Source organism: Cyprinodon variegatus, unplaced genomic scaffold, assembly GCF_000732505.1.
Source record: "Cyprinodon variegatus isolate N-32 unplaced genomic scaffold, C_variegatus-1.0 Scaffold56, whole genome shotgun sequence".
In the NCBI taxonomy this organism is placed as follows: domain Eukaryota; kingdom Metazoa; phylum Chordata; class Actinopteri; order Cyprinodontiformes; family Cyprinodontidae; genus Cyprinodon; species Cyprinodon variegatus.
The window spans coordinates 997619-1015071 of NW_015150509.1; the positions used below are offsets into that span (position 1 = coordinate 997619).

At 34.4% G+C, this 17453-nt stretch overlaps 1 protein-coding gene across 1 annotated transcript; it reads right to left on the reverse strand.

Annotated features, from left to right (window-relative positions):
• Positions 1-4450: 4450 nt before the first annotated feature.
• On the reverse strand, positions 4451-11609 carry LOC107082571 (histamine H2 receptor-like). The gene is made up of 3 exons (XM_015371329.1): positions 11538-11609; positions 5769-6619; positions 4451-5167 (listed from the first exon to the last, which is right to left on the reverse strand). The coding sequence occupies exons 2-3, from the start codon at positions 6393-6395 to the stop codon at positions 4709-4711; spliced, it is 1086 nt and encodes a 361-aa protein (XP_015226815.1). The 5' UTR covers positions 6396-6619; positions 11538-11609; the 3' UTR covers positions 4451-4708.
• Between the last annotated feature and the right edge of the window lie 5844 nt (positions 11610-17453).

Consider the following 17453-nt stretch of genomic DNA (forward strand, 5'->3'; position numbering starts at 1 on the left):
GTTATTGTTGTGTGCTGTTTTGTTTTATTTGGGGTTATTTTCTCACTTTTCATGCACTTTCCTGTCTCTATGTCTTTCTCTCTTCGCTTAGTTCTTATCCCCTCTTTCTTTCTCACCACCCTTTTAGTCTCCTTTTAGTCTCCTATTTTACTCCATAAATCATTTTCAGTAAGGTTTAATATACAAGTATAAAGCAGAACCCTATTGCAAAAGTCACGATGGTCTGCAAATCGAAGCCATATTGGCAAGACAGGACACACTAAAAAATTTTGGTGACAGTGTCCAGATAAGAAAATGGACTTGAGCGTATAGATACACACAACAGTTAAATTTATGCATATGAAAAAGAAAATCTTTTTAAAGTGCAGCAAAAGATAAAAACACATTTCAAAGAAAAAAATAGTTGTGAGATTATTGAAAAAATGAGATACCAAGAAAAAAGGAGAAATTTTATCATTAAAAAAAGGAAAGAAAACAGCATCTGATTGGCAGAGGGATAAAAAAAAACTGTGAATAAACTATTACTGCTGAGTAACATTTTCAGAAAAGGTAAAAATCAATGCATAAATTGATTAATAGAAATGTGAATAATGTATAAAAGCACAAAGCAAGCAGATTAGAAGCTGTAAAAATAATGGTAGGCATTAATGCATTAACAGGGGTAACAATAGAATAGAGCCAGTTTTCACATTGAAGACACAAAGTAAAGGTGCAATCAAAATATAATATAACTCATTGTTTATACATTTTTTTTCCTTTTAGACCAAATGAAAAAATGTAGCTCCAACTGCAACTAATAGAAAAAATTTCTGTGATTATCCATGGCAACTGCTCTCCTCTAGATCCTGTGGGTACAATTATAAAGTGTGAGTTAACAAACAACAACCTGCTCTGCAATCACATCTCATAGCTCTCTCTAAGCTAATCCAATTTGGTCTTGGAGAGCTGTCAAGAAAACAGTAACAAAATTATATTTGAAGTTTCATCACCCACCTTCCATCCTACTCGCTTGCATAATGTATCAGCATATAAACACTTTTCCCTTCTCTTGCTGAAAATAAACAGTATGTAATTAATGCCAGTTTGGCAGAGATTTACAGCTTGAATTAGATTTTAAAGGACTCAATATTGTAGACCAGTTGGGGTTTTGCCCAACCAGTTCACTTGTGACCTGGGGAAGATTTTTCAACTGTGCCCCTTGTGGTGCCCTGTGGGGGTCACTACAGGAATATGGAATCAGGTTTGCATTGGCAGCTTCCCCCTGAGGAGCTGCAGGAGGTGTCAGGGTACAGGGAAGTCTGGGATTGTCTGCTGAGACTGCTGCTCCTGCAATGTGGTACTGGATAAGCAGAAGACAGCGAAGCTATCAAAGAAAAAAAACACATATTTCATATGACTAATTAAACTAATTCCTCCTGTCATGCTGGTATTCAAATTGAAACAGTGAAGTGGACCAAATATTTCTTTTTTTTTTCAATAATTCTTAAGGTGATACTTTATACACCCATAAAGATCTAACTTCTACAAATAATTTCTCGATTTAATAGACTATTATAAATGTAATGGTTCAAACTTTTAGTACAACTGCCGTTTCAGTCTATTTTTTTTTTTGTATATTTTTTCTTCAAAAGAAAAAACAAAACACTTTTACTAAATAACTTACCCTTTTATGTTATCCTGAATTTATAAAAAAAAACATCAACAAAACAGCTACTCAGCATCTCTTTCAAACCGAACACAATAAAAACCTAAATGTTGATACATACTGCCATCTGGTGGAAATTTATACCTAGGCATCATCAGTTTTGTGTTATAGGCCTACTGTTTTTTTTTCTTCTTCTTTTTTTTCTGAAGCATTAAAGCATTAAAAATACTTTATATTGACAGGCAACCTTCCACTAAGATTGACCGGAACCCACTGCTAATTCTTGGCATTTAATGCCACATTTTACGACCCTGAATGCATTTAGATAAGCCACTTTAACTTCAGGGTGTTTACTTTTGTGGACAGTTTAAATCCATCTAACTCCAGCAAAAGTTTTTGGAAGACTTTAAAAGTGTAGCATAATGTGGGAGGGTATATGAAGTTCAGGGCATATATCAGTCCCATGAGCAGCGAGCAGGCTTTTGCAGCACTGTTGCACCCTGCCAAAATGCGAGTCATTGGGACTACCTCTTGCTCTGTGTGTGATCCTAACATCTGGACTCGGAGCAGAATCAGTCCTTCTCTCAGCTACAGTGCACATGCACCGTGCGCGCATTTCGAAACGCTACATTCTTAGAGTGAAGTTAATGTAGTATGTTGGCCTGATGAAGAGGATGCTGAGGGTTGTCTATAATTTATTGAAATATGCTCCTTCAAAACATCACCTCCAAAGGTTCTAGAAGTCTTCACTTTCTTAATTTCCTTGTAAAGATTCTTTAAGTCAGGTGCTCTGATGATGGCAGGATATCAAACTCTCCACAACAGGCCTTTAGAGCATGTGCAGCATCTTGCCGCAGACACGGAAGGACCAAAACCTCAAGAAGATCAGGCTGCTCTGTCCCTTTTTGTAGATAGCTTCAGAGTTGTATTACTAAAAAGCAGGTCAGCAGCATCTAACCTGCTTTTTATTTCTCCTAAAGACAGGGCAGACATTTTATGACATAGATCCCAAACTTTGGAACAGATTGTCTTTAACCTTTAGACAGGAATCTTTGCATCATTCTTTTCTCTTAAAAAGATTTGGAGTGCTTCATATGTGTGATGGATGTCTTACTTTTTTTAAATTTGTATTCATTTATCTTATTACAAGAAATGCTTTTGGGAAATTTCTCTTTTACATTGCATTATATTTGGATTTAATCGTTGTTTCCTGCATTTTTAGATAATGGAACCTTGTTTCCATTAAATTAAACCAAAGTATTTAACACAGAATTTAACAATAACTTACATTGTCTTTGGTTGATATTAAAATTTGGTTAATGATCTAAAATGTTTGAAACTATGACATACATACTGTCTTTTCACCACCATTGAATTCAATTCAAGTCACTTTATTTATATAGCATCTCTTCACAATGCAGCACTTTAAAAAGACAATCCATTTAGATCATACAGTCAGATTGGTTACGTTTTCTATAAAAAGAAAACCAGCAGATTGCATTGACTAATTGAGTCGACAGTAATCCCTCATACCAAGCATGCATGTAGCGACACTGGAGAGGAAAAACTTCCACCTGCCGATGGAAGGATCAGGTTATTTGCAGATTGAACCATCTCCATTTATTCTCTGCAGTCTTGTCAGTCACTTTCCTCTGCCTGACTCGGACAGTTTAAAAAGGATAAAAATGCTAAAGAAAAGCCAACTCCGATATTATCAGCCTAAGTTTTCTTTTTAACAGAAACTGCTCAAATATAATTATGTCTTTCAAAAAATTGAAATACAACAACTTTGAAGACTACAATTAAATATTGTGTGTCTTGAATAATTAATTCACTCTAACACACCGAGTTAATAAAATGCTGCTCTTGACACAGCAGGTGGGGTTTTATTAATGTTTGTGCTGTTGCAGTGTAACAGCAGAACACAAAGTACAAGTAAACAGAGATAACCCCAATGATGCAAAGCATTATATAGTGACAGGCGGTTACCTTTACATCAGGTTTGTATAAACATTTAGACAAGTACAAAATTGGATTTACAATGTGTGGATGGGGAAATACATTTTCATTAAGCAAATGATGACACAGTCTGCTTAGGACAATAGTGAGGTGTTTATCATCTCACTTCAGACTATATGTTATTAAAAATGGGAATTTTTGGTCTCAAGACTGAAGCAACACAGAGACTTCAGCTTACAGGAAGCAGTTTGGAGCTGATCATTTTTGCCTCCCTGTACTTTTTTCCCCGCTTGGATTTCATTTCCAAGTTTCCATATTTACAAAGGCACAAAACTAATGCAAAAAAAAAAAATGTTTTTTTTTTTTTCATCCCAATTTTACTTCTTTAGAAATCCGGGTTAAATGTTTATTTTCTTTTTTTTTTTTTTCCATACATCTTTAGAGTGTAGTATAATACATTTACTAATGAGCAAGATTAGGAGTACAACAGTCTTTATTTCAGCGAGGCTTTCCACATTCTCTAGGAAAGCATTCTTTTAAGGATTACTTGTTATTTGCAGTAGCTCTGTTAGACATTCAAAACGCCCTTGGGTCATTCTGCTTGGGTCAGGTGAAACATAGACAGAATGTGCATTGCAAATTAGCTTGTTGGTCATATATTCACTATGATTCGGAGGGCCATTTGTGCACTTTAATCACTTGTGTTTCCAAGCTTTATGCTAAGCCCAAACAGCTCCTGAAAATTACATAAAATCATCACTAACTTATATATATATATTTATATATATATATATATATTTATATATATATATATATTTATATATATATATACATACCTAAGACACTACAGAAATAAATACAAAGATGAAAAAGATTTTTCAAAGAAGCCCTTAAACTTTGGAGTCAAATTTACATTTACCTACAATCCCTTATGAAAGATTTCTGTTGCTGTTCTTAAATTATAAGCTCTTTAAAAGAATAAGCTCAATAGCTGCTTCATGAAGAGGCAATTGAGCTACAGCTGCTTAGCAGATTTAGATCTACGACATTTAGATCTACGAGTGTGTCAGTCAGATAGATTCATCACAATAATATTCATAATGACTAATCAGAGCAGCATGTCTCTTTACAGGATAGTTTCTTCTCATCTTCAATCATAACCTTCGTATTATTCTTGGAATTTTGGGACAGCCTTGGCAAATTGAAAAAGGTCAATCGTTTGTGCAGAGCCACATGTGAAAGCCCCAATATTCTGCTTGATGGTCTTCGACAGCGAAGCAGCTCTCCATAGGCTTGTCGGAAATCCCTATTAAATGCTGGATAGAGAATTGGATTAAGAGTTGAGTTCAAATATCCGAGCCACAGGACAATTGAATGGAGCGTATTAGGGGGGTTTGTTTTTTCCTTTACACCCATCCAGGTGAAATAGGTGAAGTAGGGAAACCAGCAAATAATAAATGCACCAAGTACAGCTGCCAGGGTGACTGTAGCCTTGTGCTCACGGGCTATGGCAGCAGTTGCAGAGCGTGCAAATGATGGGGTGGTAGCACGGATACGTCTAACCTAAAAGATCAGGGTAGGGTAGGAGAGGAAGAGGAGACAAAAAAAAAAATTTTGATTAAATCTAGTAACAGAATTAATAATGCAGTAAAAGCAGAATATATAAGATGTCATTTCATTTCCATCTGCTTTCTTAATAATTAATAATAAGGTTGATTATGATGAAAGCAGCACTTGTGCATGGCGAAAAGATAGAAAAAGTTAATAAGTTGCTTATTAGCCTTTCTGGTTTTTACAGTTGTAGCAAGAAATTAAACATTTTACAACAGCTGTAACTATGACAATCCTGGCAAGACAAAGAATTGGGTTTGTAATGCTACAGTAAGAAATAAACCTAAATCTTTGAAGGTTGCCAAAGAGAGCGGCAGCGAACATATTTCAAGGGCAGCGGTGTGAATTTGTGTGGATTGCTCTCTCAAAATTAATACTTTGTCGCTAAAGTGGAAAGTTTGTACTAGAATTTTTAAAAACTTTTCAAATGTTTTTACATTTAATGTCATTTAAAGTGTTATAAAAGGCTAATGGGAATATTAAAATTACGTGTCTAGTTTTAAAGGGTTTCAGTGTGCAGAGTTTTAAAGACAAATAAAAAATTCACACAAACCTGTTCTCGTGCGACTCGGAAAATGCAAAAGTACATTACACACATAACCAGCAGTGGCAAGTAAAAAGAGCCAAAGGCATAAATAAGAACATAGTTGTTATTCCACTCAAACTGACAGTACAGTCCTTTATCAGTCCCCTCATCCCCAAATTCCCAGTCCAAATTCTGTACTCTGTAGTCTGCTGTATTCCAGCCAAGATGGATGGGCATAAAGGCGAAAGTCAATGACAGAACCCAAATGGATATGATGGTGAATGTCACCCTCCGAGGGGTGACTCTTTGAGAGTGGCTGAGGGGAGACGAAATGGCCAGGTACCGGTTCACACTGATTGCCAAGAGGGTCAGGATGGAGCATGTACACAGCATGACATCCATTGAGATGTAGATGTTACACAAAGTTCCTCCAAAAGGCCATTTCCTGCTGCGCAGCTCCAGCGTGGCAGACAAGGGGAGTACCAACACACCAAGAAGAAGATCCGCAACTGCCAGGGACACTACAAAGCAGTTAGCTGTTCGCCACAATCGTCGCCTGAGACCCACTGCCAAGCATACAAGTACATTACCTCCAATGGTCAGAATTATAACAGACAGGAGGAACAGCCAACGGAGACCTGTGGCGTAAGTCATTTCTGCCACTATAGTGTCACTTTAAGCTCAAGTCTAAATGTTTTAAAAGTATCATCAACTTGTCCAAACGTTTTCCTTGGCAGCCGGTTTACTTATTAAAAAAAAAGGTTTTCCTGTAGGAATCAGTGAAGGGTGATCAGCTTCAGAGGCACATCACTGTGTGGGTAGTCCTTCTCCAACATGTCTTTTTAAACACTGAAAGTGTTGTTGAAGTGAATAAGTTCCTGAAAAAGAAAGAATAAAAAAGAGTTTACTGATATTTTTAAGAATTTTACGTTTTCACATAAATGCATTCTTTGATTACTGTATATCGCCACAAACATCTGACGATAACTCTTCTACTGTAATTTTTTAATGCATCCTCTATAGACTTATCAATCAACCGAAAAAAAAAAAAAAAAAAAACTCTTATCCTACTTAAAAGACATCCTGATTCTTTTCAAATGTAGGAATGTATTTATAACCCTGTAATGCTTAAAAAGGTGTTTTCTGAATAGCTGTCATTATGTTAAAGTATGTCTTATTGTGGTTAACTTTCATTACTTTGATAAAAATTGTAATGCAATTTAAACTTCATACGATTTATAGGAGGTCAATTTGCAGGGTTCCCACCTTTACTTGTCACATTTATTTTCTCTAACATAGGTGTTATCCACAGGGAGTGTTGGCCTAGTTGATTAGAGCAGTTTGCTTGTTATTCTGAGAAGGTTGCCAGCACCCTGTTTGATCCCCACGGCCTTCACTCTGGGTCTCTGAGCAAAAACCTTAACCACACACTGCTCCCTGATCGCCGCACAATGGCAGCCCGCTTCTCCTCAAAGGGGATGGATTAAATGCAGAGTTAAATCCTCCATTGTGAGATTAATAAAGTTCAAATCCTAAGTGGTTTGCAGTATTTCTTTGTAGCAGGTATAGGGGTGAATCAGAGACAGTACCTCCAAGAGATCTCTTTTAATAGTTCAATCACTAAATCAAAACACATCATCAGCTGTCATCTATGTTTCACTAACAAGCTAGAGCCCTAAATCAGGACTGACATTTTAAAGTTGGTGAGCTTTTTTTCCTTATATACTTTACAACATTTTTTTTACATTAGTTTTTTTGATGTGATGTATTGTTATAAATGTCAAATTATTTAAGTTTTGTTTTTACAAAATTATTTTATAGTCAAATAAACAAATCCGCGTGAAAACTTTTATAGGCACTGCACACAGTCTGCTATCCTCTTCTCATGGTTTGTTTTAATTATAAACTGTTTATTTTTTTCATTGAAAGACATTAATCTCTAATTTCCCTTTAGAATAAAATTAGTCTTCTAATATTTTGCTGTGCTACATCTAATATATGATCATTAGGCATTATCAGAGCATCTTGCAGATTAGCATCTTGCAGTGGAACACAAAATAACTGCTTTTCAGTTTTCTGGAAGTAACATTTAATAAAGCAGTTATACATTTAAGAGTGTTTGTAAAAATCTGGCAGTAAATTTAGTAAAGCAAAGTCATAAGGCAGTCTGTTATAAACAATCTTAAAAACAATTATCAAGGGGTTATATAAACGTCTTTCAAAATAACTTGACATAAGAAAATTTATTACATCCTCCCACACAGTTTAAAAAAAAGGAAAGCTATTACAGAGCTGTTTGATTTCAGTGTATTTGCAGAAGTTAACATTGTAAATGCATCTATATATATATATATATATATATATATATATATATATATATATATATATATATATATATATAAATTACAGTTATTTATCTCTTTATATTTCAGAACAGACAAATTTAAACAAAAATTGTGATAACTGTGCTAGTTATCAAGTTTTGTGACCTATTTCAATGTCCCAACTCTCCTAAGTAGTGAGGCCAAGATAATGGTGATGAATGAAATTTAGGCCATCCACACATTATTTAATAATAAACAGGCTAAACTAATTTTGCAGCAACAGCTAATTTAATTTGATGATGTCAGACAACATTTCTTGGCATTGCCAATAAATCAATCAGAGAAGAAACAGAAACAAAGTACTTTAGCTCATGCCATTTCTCAAGCATTTAGACTGTAGGTTTCTGTGACTACAATGAATAATAGAATTAATATCGACTGTAGAAGAAGTACATGTCTCAATAATAATTTGATTTAATTTACATAATATATTCCATTCTGCTACATTCTAAATCCTTTAAGTACTTAATTGACCTTGTTTTAGTTCACTTAATTAACTTCCAATATAGAAAATAGGCAACTTTATGTTCGCTTAGAAATGTAAAATGAAAACCACTTGCAAAAAGGTCAAAATAACAACTTTTCAAAGGAAAAAAAGTCTAATTCAGTTGCAAGTTTCAAACCTTCCATCTGCCGTTAAATTGACCACATATTACAAAAGCAATATTCAGTATAGTTAATAAGGCTCAGAGATAAGATGCTGTATCTACACCTCTATCTGTATGACGTATGTTAAACTCTACACACTCATTTATGTTGTTTGTAAAGTAAATTTTCAGCAGCTATGGAAACTTTTAATCAGACTTCCATTCATGTGTTTTGTGGCAGTCCCTGTTAGATTTCCTGGCAGTAGAAGATTTAAAATATTTTTTTTATAGCAAGTTTTTATCTTCACAAGTTTTTCTCAAATATGTAATAAAACCTATTTATTGTAAGCATCTTGTACAGACAATATATAATACTATTTCAAATAACTAGATATTTTTATAATTAATAAAATAATGTTCATTTACTCAGACCCCCTTTACAGTATTGTGTATATTCTTTGCTTACCCATGGTATATAAAGATAACATGTCTTTATCTTTATTTAATGCTGGTCCTTGAGCGCTAGTTTCCTGTCCTGCATCATCTAATTTCCATGGACAGTTGATTTACAGTCCTTGTTAAACTGCAGTCATCTGAAATACAGTAGGTGTTTAAAAGCAGGGAACTTCAAGGACTGTATTAGAACATCCCTGTTTTATGCCTCTAATATAGGAACATATATTTTGTAATGTTATATACTGTTTAGACATGTAGACAGATTTTTTTTAACAGCATTTTACCTCAACTACACATTGTAATAAAAAAAATTCCTCTCTATGAAATGTACCTAAGTGCAAATGTAAATATCTGTGCAAAGATGTTATAATAGTATTTAAAAATAGCAAGCAACGCTTAACAGAAACTCAGTTTGCAATGATAACTATCAACTCACTTGATATAATTGACATGGCTTAAATGGCAGCAAATGAGCAACAGTCTTTTTAGTAATTTAGCTGTTAAATATTTACATAAGTATTATTAATCTATGATTTTTAACACTCCATTCACATACTTACTAAAAAGCAAAACGCTTCCAATTCAAGATAGTCACAAGTTCATAATGTATGAAAATTTTAAAAAAGCTGTGTTGAGACAAGAGAAAAAGTCATTAAACAGGTGGTAACCTGTGTGTTTTCTGAAATTAGTAATGACATAGGGGGATGAATACAAATGCATGACACAATTTTGCGAAATATCACAATTCCACAAAATGTGACACACTTGAATACATACACTCATTTTTTGTAGTAATTTTTTGGTTTACATAATAAGCTTAAACATTTCAAATGTAGTGTTTAATTATTAGAGCAATCAATCTAAAATGCTCCTTTATACCTGGGCAGACTACCAGCTTTCAGTCAGTCATAAAAAGTGCCACTACTACTGTGTTTGTCTAAACTGCCAATGTTTGACTCCAGCTGTGCTCCAGGCAACTTCTTCCTTTGCCTTAAGAATCTGAATAAACTGTTCACAGGTAGAGGATAAAAACTCACTTGACAAACTGCAAAGGCAAACAGTCAGAGTTACTACAAAACATTATATGAAGTAAATCAGGATTATATTAATATCATTATACCATTATCATGATTTTACTAAGATCTGTCAGTGATATGCTAAAACAGATCAGGGTGAAACACAATCCTGTGACTTAATGAATGATTTAAAATATTTGTACAGCCCTTTGTATAATTTATTTTATTATTTCTTGTAGAGACTTACAGCCCAGATGCAAAATTATATCTGATTTGTTTAGGGGAAGATATCCTATGTAGATATAGTTGGATAGAGTTTGATATAATTTGTGAAATACTGCATATAGTGTACAATTTTCTTGTAAACCATGCATACATAGTCAAACAGAATTTGCTGATCCCAGAGCTATAGTCAAATCCTGTGCTGAAAATAAATGTAGGCCTTAATGATTACCCCAATGAGAGCTAACACTGTCTTTTTATTTGTTATATACAACAAAATTATTTTATTGCTTAATACCATGGTTCAATTGGCAGCACAGTCCTTTTAAGCACACAAAAATAAGATGATTTATTACCCAAATCTAATATTATATTGTTTCAACAACACATCTGCACAGAACAATAAAAAAGCTGTATAATTAGGAAGGTATATGAGCTATGTACAGTAAGAAAACAATAGCCAGGCTAACATCCTGAATCACTAAACTAAGATGTGAAGAGGCTGGTAAGCAGGTTGAAGCAAATATTTCAAACCATAAATGCAAAATTCAAGGAAGTTTGCTTTAATTTCTTAGTAAAATCTCAGATGTCGAATCTGCTGTAATGGTTTGTATGTAGTTGACTAAAGTAAAATATATCTGACATTGTATTACTTATAGTAACCTCTCTAGGTCAAATCTTTATCTAAACTAGCTGCAGGAAACTGAGAGAATAAACAGATATAGAGTTTACACCAATCGATTTATTACTTAAATTTCAAATGGGGTTAAAAAAAGAAATAAATAAATACATAAGTGTACAGAGTGTTCCTCTGTCTGTTATACGTCAGCTCCTTCTTGGTGGCCATAAACACTTTTGTTTTCTATTTTTATTTTTCCATACTTTTAGAACATACTCTCATGCAGTCAATGTTTAACCATAAAAGGTGACATTTCTATTTTACTAAGCAACACATATATCGGCTTAAGCACCGTATGTCAAATCTATCTCCAAGATCTTTACATATTGCAATGCTGTTTTTGGAAGAACAACATTTTAAACTTAAGTCATAATCTGTTTGTTTTATTTTAGATTTAAATATTCACCCGATATTAGCTATAAAGTTAAAGCAAAAACATGTATTACACATACCATATTTTCTGCTCCCGTCTGTCTCCTAGACCATGCTTGTTCTCATGTTTCTCAGTCCTGTCTATGAGTATATTTATTACCCACTGCTTCCCTTTCTCAGTCTCCACCCCCACACTTAGCAGCTTTCCTCCTATTTGTGTCATGAACAAATACACTTTGAACTCGGTCAGTTTAGCTTATTATAATAGCATAACAGAAATTGCAGAAATACCTGATGTACAACTCATTCAACATGCCGAGCATGTTCCACATGTTTACCACACTTCAGTGTTTCAGATCATCAATCAAATTTTGATTGGGCCTATTCAGTAAATACAGAAAGATATTTCAATCAATTACTTAAACTGTGGAGTGAAATAGGGATCCAAACTTACCTCAACATGCATGAAAACGTGATCACCTCAATTTGCTAATTCATCGACTGACCTTAGACACCTTTTGTGATTCAGTTTCATCAGCATCACCATGGCCTGACATCTTCAGAGCTTAATTCAATAAAAAATAATTTCAGTTTCTATATATAGTGCCAATTCACAACAGAATTCAACTCAAGACACTTTATAGAGACAAGTGAACCAGATCATACAGTCAAATTGATTCAGTTTTCTATCTAAGGAAAACCAGTTGAATGCATCGACTCATTGACTCAGAGGCAATCCCTCAAATTAAACATGCTTGAAGCATTAGTGGAGAGGAAAACTCCCTTTTACTGGGAAGAAACCTCCAGCAGAACCATGCTCGGTGTGAGCTGCCCTCTGCCGAGGCCGACTGGGGTTAAAGCAGACAGAAGCAGAAGCAAATATACAAAAGGCAACTGTCAACTAGCTTCATAGGCCACCCCGTCCAGGAAACAAACAGCGAGGCAGACAAGCTCAGAGCCAGCACCCATGTCAGAGGATGACAGAGAGCACATACAGTTAGTCCAAATAAGAGAAACAGGACTACACTGAAAAACAGGCCAAGCATCTGCAGTTCCCAATGGAAGCAGCACAGCTTCTCTCCAGGATGGTGTAACAGCCAAACAGGAACAGACCAGATGAAGCTACTATGAGAAAAAGCCGAGAGAGCATAGAGATTGAACTAACAAATTCTGCAGAGTGAGAGAATAAAGATAGAATGAAGCAGTATGAGGAAAAAGGGGTCCCTATGTCTTCAAGCAGTCTCAGCCTATAGCAGGCTATAGACATCGCTCAGGATAACCTGAGCCACTCTAACTACGTATACGCTTTATCAAAAAAGAAAGTTTTAAGCCTGATAACTAAAAGATCTGCCTCCCATTCTACTTTTAGAAATTCTAGGAACAACTCCTGAACCTGCAGATTGAGAGCAAAGTGCTTTGTTGGTAACATAAGTAACAATCCTCTCTCTGATGTAAGATGGAGCTTGGCCATTTAAGGGTTTATATGTGAGAAGGAGGATTTTAAATTCTATTCTGGGTCTACGAGGAAGCCAATAAAGGGAAGCCAGGATAGGAGAGATATGATCTCTCTTTTTAATTTTCATCAGAACTCTGGCTGCAGCATTTTGGATCAGCTGATGGCTTTTAACTACAGTTTGTGGACTTCCTGATAGTAAAGAATTACAATAGTCCAGCCTTGAAGTAACAAATGCATGGACTAGTTTCTCAGCATCATCCCTGAGCAGGATATTTCTAATTTTTTTCAATATTTTCAATAATACAGATGAAAGACTGCTTTTTCAAAGACCCTGGTCCAAAGACTATTTGAATTTGCATATAGCTTATGAATCCTTTAAAACTCTCATTTTCAGCTATTGCAAATGCTAACACAGACAAACATATTTTTCATTGTTAAAAAAATAGGCTGGTAGAGCAGACTTGGTTTACAAAAAAAATAGCAGTTTTTGGTAAGCACAATTTGCCTTTCAAAGTGCAGATCATTAGCTTCGAAATAAGAATTTTGAAAACGAGATTTCTCCCCCTATCATATTTGATTATGTGAGTTTTTTTTGTTTGAGAGGGAATGTATGGAAAATGGCTAATTTAGTGGAAAAGGCCCTAACCTTTGAATCCTGCAGAACAGAAACATCGATGAGGAATCAATCGTTGGAAAGGTCACAAACATAAACCAAAAAAAAACAAAAACTGTGCTCAGATTTTTTTTCAAAAATAGAATGTTCCACTGCAGTTCTGTGACTTTGAGGATCTAACACATATTTTTTATTAACATTTTCTTCCTTTCTTTTCTGGATTATATTTTTCTTTTTTAAATAACCGTGAGGAAAAAAAAGTTATATTTGCATGCCGCCAATGGAGGGAAAAGCATTTTGTCGTTATCCATTTTATAATAGTTTTATGATCTGGAGGATTTTAATGATTTTAACACCAAAAAAAACAAAAAACAAAAACAAAACAAACAAACAAAAAAAAACCTGAAAGGGTGAAATATATAATAACTGTACTATTTGTATTAATTTTAATAAATTTGAACTAAGTGGAAATTCGGTAAACATATATCATTCTTTAAATGCACAATGGGCTTTGTTATTTTATATATCCATCATTAACAGGAAGTTCTAAAGTGTAGGAATGTGTCGGCAGATAAGCTCCTTTACATTAAATCTCATAATAAAGACTGAGAAGGTATTATAGCAATGGGTAGGAGGTTACCCAGCTTATGCAGTGTAACTGTAACAACTTTAAACAGTATAGAGTCTGACAATGAGTGATGAAATAAAATGAAAGAAAGTTTTACATTAATAAATAATGAAAAAAAGGCAATTAGTGATGAGAATCTAAACAGTTTGATTTTCCTTAAAATAAATTGTTTGTGAAAACCATCAGATAAATCTGATTTGGTTGTTTGTTTGTTGTCGTTGAAAACATTGCTTGATCAAGAATCACCTTCTGGTGGTAAAACATAAACTACTCAAATAAGTTTGTCATAGTATGAAATATTTATATATATCTTTCTGGTTTATTTTCCTCTTTATTAGCACAAACTCCTTTTTTCACCAACGCATATTTTTATTCTGCTTGGTTGCACCACCAAAATGCTTCAAAATCTATTTTTAAAAGTTGACACTGTTGCTTCTGGCCTACTTCAATGTTTACTAAAGTTAGCCTTTACAGCAAGATTATAGCACATTTTGTAATATCATTATCCCAGTAGAATTGACAAGTTTTTCCAAGCCATATCTGTTTGGTTGGAATTTGATTTATGTCTCATAAGTGTTTTGAAATTCTGCTAAATAAATCAGCCTTCAGCAGAGTTCATTCCTCTGAAACACCAAGCCCACTGTCCCTAAAAAAACAAACAAGTAAAAAATTAAAGTAAGCTTGCAGAAACCTGCCTAAATAAAGATTGAACAGTAACAGAAGTTACAGTATGAAGAATAGGTCACAACACTGGCTGCAGGAAACGAAAGACTTCTATTTCTTCATAAAGTTCTAACATATTACATGCAAAATGAAAACACTTTCATTACCAAATAATTTTTCAAAATGTACTAATTAAGTTACAGTTGATACAGAAGTTGTAAAAAGTAAAATATTGTCGGTGGAGTACTTGTTGAACTCTTTAACCCAACATGGAGCTATAAATCATGGACTTTACAGTGGGAAAAGAAAGCAAGGAGGGTTGTGTTTGTTTGTACTAGAAATAGCAGTGGGCTGCATTTTATAAACCTTATTAGGTACAGAGAGGAGCACAACACAAGAAAGTCAAGATATATTATGGCCTTTATTAATACGTAATAAATTTCATAGAGAAATTAGTTTGATCAAGAGGGACATGTTCTGGCAATATACAAAGTTATAAATATACATACTGAACAACTGCACAAGTCTACTTGAAAATTGTTTGTTTGTTTCAGATAATGGATAATTGCATGGTTTAAAACATGGTTTACTGTCAATTTCTCAAAATAGATTCATATAAATTCTCCCCTATAAATTTGATCATATAGCTTCGATTCATTTCCGGGTTAATGATCCAGAGTAAAGGGAGGCTGTCTTCTCTGATTCTGTGAGAGAACACAGAGTTACATCCTGGGTTCAGAGGATGTGACTGGTGTGTTTTGGTAGCGTGTAAAAAGATATGAGGGCAACAAGTCAAGAATTGATTTATAGGTAAAACTGTACCAATAACAAACTGTTTATGGAAAAAGATGCCCATTTAACTACAGAATACATAGAGCCATGTTGCTCTTTGATAAATGCTGCTTGATAAGCAGAATCTTATTACTTAAGAAAATTTGAGGTGACAATCGTGTATAAAATGTCCCCATAGTGGAGGTAGTAGAGGTAAAAGGGTGAGATAACACATTATTTCATACATCTAAAATAAAAAAAAAGTTAAATGTTCTTTGAAGAAAGCTAATTTTTTCTATATGCATAACTATCGATCTATCTATATATATACATATATATAGCTAGCCCAGCTATAATCCTCTGAGTTACATGTAATGCAGAATCTGTGGAGAGAGCTAAAGGTGTTCAACTCCATGCAACCTCAGCTGGATTTTCTTTAATAATAAAATGTTAATATTATGCACCAAAGTTGGGTTTACTGCCTAATTCGATTGTTTTGTTTGTCTTTTCTCCCATCTGCTGGACATAGGTGGGATCTGATTTGAATAGTAAGAGTCAGGAAATTCTAGAATTCTATTGCCTGCTGTATTGCATGCAACAAGATAGATAACTATTGAGTGTTAATAATATTGACTGTATTTTCTGAAAGTAGTTGGAATATGAGTCTATTTAGATGTACAGTGCCTTGCGATAGTATTCGCCCCCCCTTGAAAATAACGCCCTTTTGCCACACGTCGGGCTTCAGATATAGAATGAAATTCTTTGTGTAGAATCAACTATAAGTGGGACACAATCATGAAGTGGGACAAAATGTATTGGATACTTTAAACCTTTTTAACACATAAAAAACTGAAAAAGTGGGTGTGCAAAATTAGTCAGCCCCCTTGAGTTAATACTTTGAAGCGCCACCTTTTGCTGCCATCACAGCTGCAAGAAACTTGGGGTATGTCTGTATCAGTTTAGCACATCGAGAGACTTACATATTTTTCCATTTTTACTTGCTACACAGCTTAATCTCAGTGAGGTTTGATGGAGAGTGTTTGTGAGCGGATGCATTTATGTAGCGATTTGATTACACACAGGTGGACTGTATTTATAATCATCAGTCATTTAGGTCAACATTGGATCATTTAGAGATCCTCACTCAACTTCTGGAGAGATGTTGCTGCACTGAAAGTAAAGGGGCCATTTTCAGTTTTTTTATTTGTTAAAAACGTTTAAGATATCCATAGATTTCCTTCCACTTCATCATTGTGTCCCATTTGTTGATTCTTCACAAAAAAACTAATTACATTTAACACCTTTATGTTCCAATCCTGAAATGTGGCAACAGGTCGAAAAATTCAAAGGGGTCGAATACTTTTGCAAGGGACTGTATAAATGATAATCATTTCAAAACAGCTTTTTTAGAATTTGATGTAGCACTATTCAGCATTATTTTAGCCTTACATATTAAACCTTTACGGTTTTATTCATCACCTGACACGTTTGTTCCGCTTTAAACTTATCAGATTTTATTTCCTCACTTTTCTGTAGGTATGAATAAAGTCCAATGCTCTCAGCAAACACCAAAACCGAAATTCACCTTTTGAGGTTATCTATGTCCACATCCAAAAGGGCTAAAGTGTAATTTGCTTCAAGTAAGTATACCAACTGGCTTCTGTCTAACCGAAACACCAAAGGGATTGATCTCTTTGGACTTGGCAAGCCTCTGTAATTGTAATAATGGTATCATAATCTTATCTATTCCATTGGCTGTTACTTAGCAACACTGCTGCCAGCAAGGGGTGGACCTCCCTCAGCTTTTAGGATGGCTCTTCCAACATTATCACAAAATCAAACATAAAACATCTTCAAATGTACTT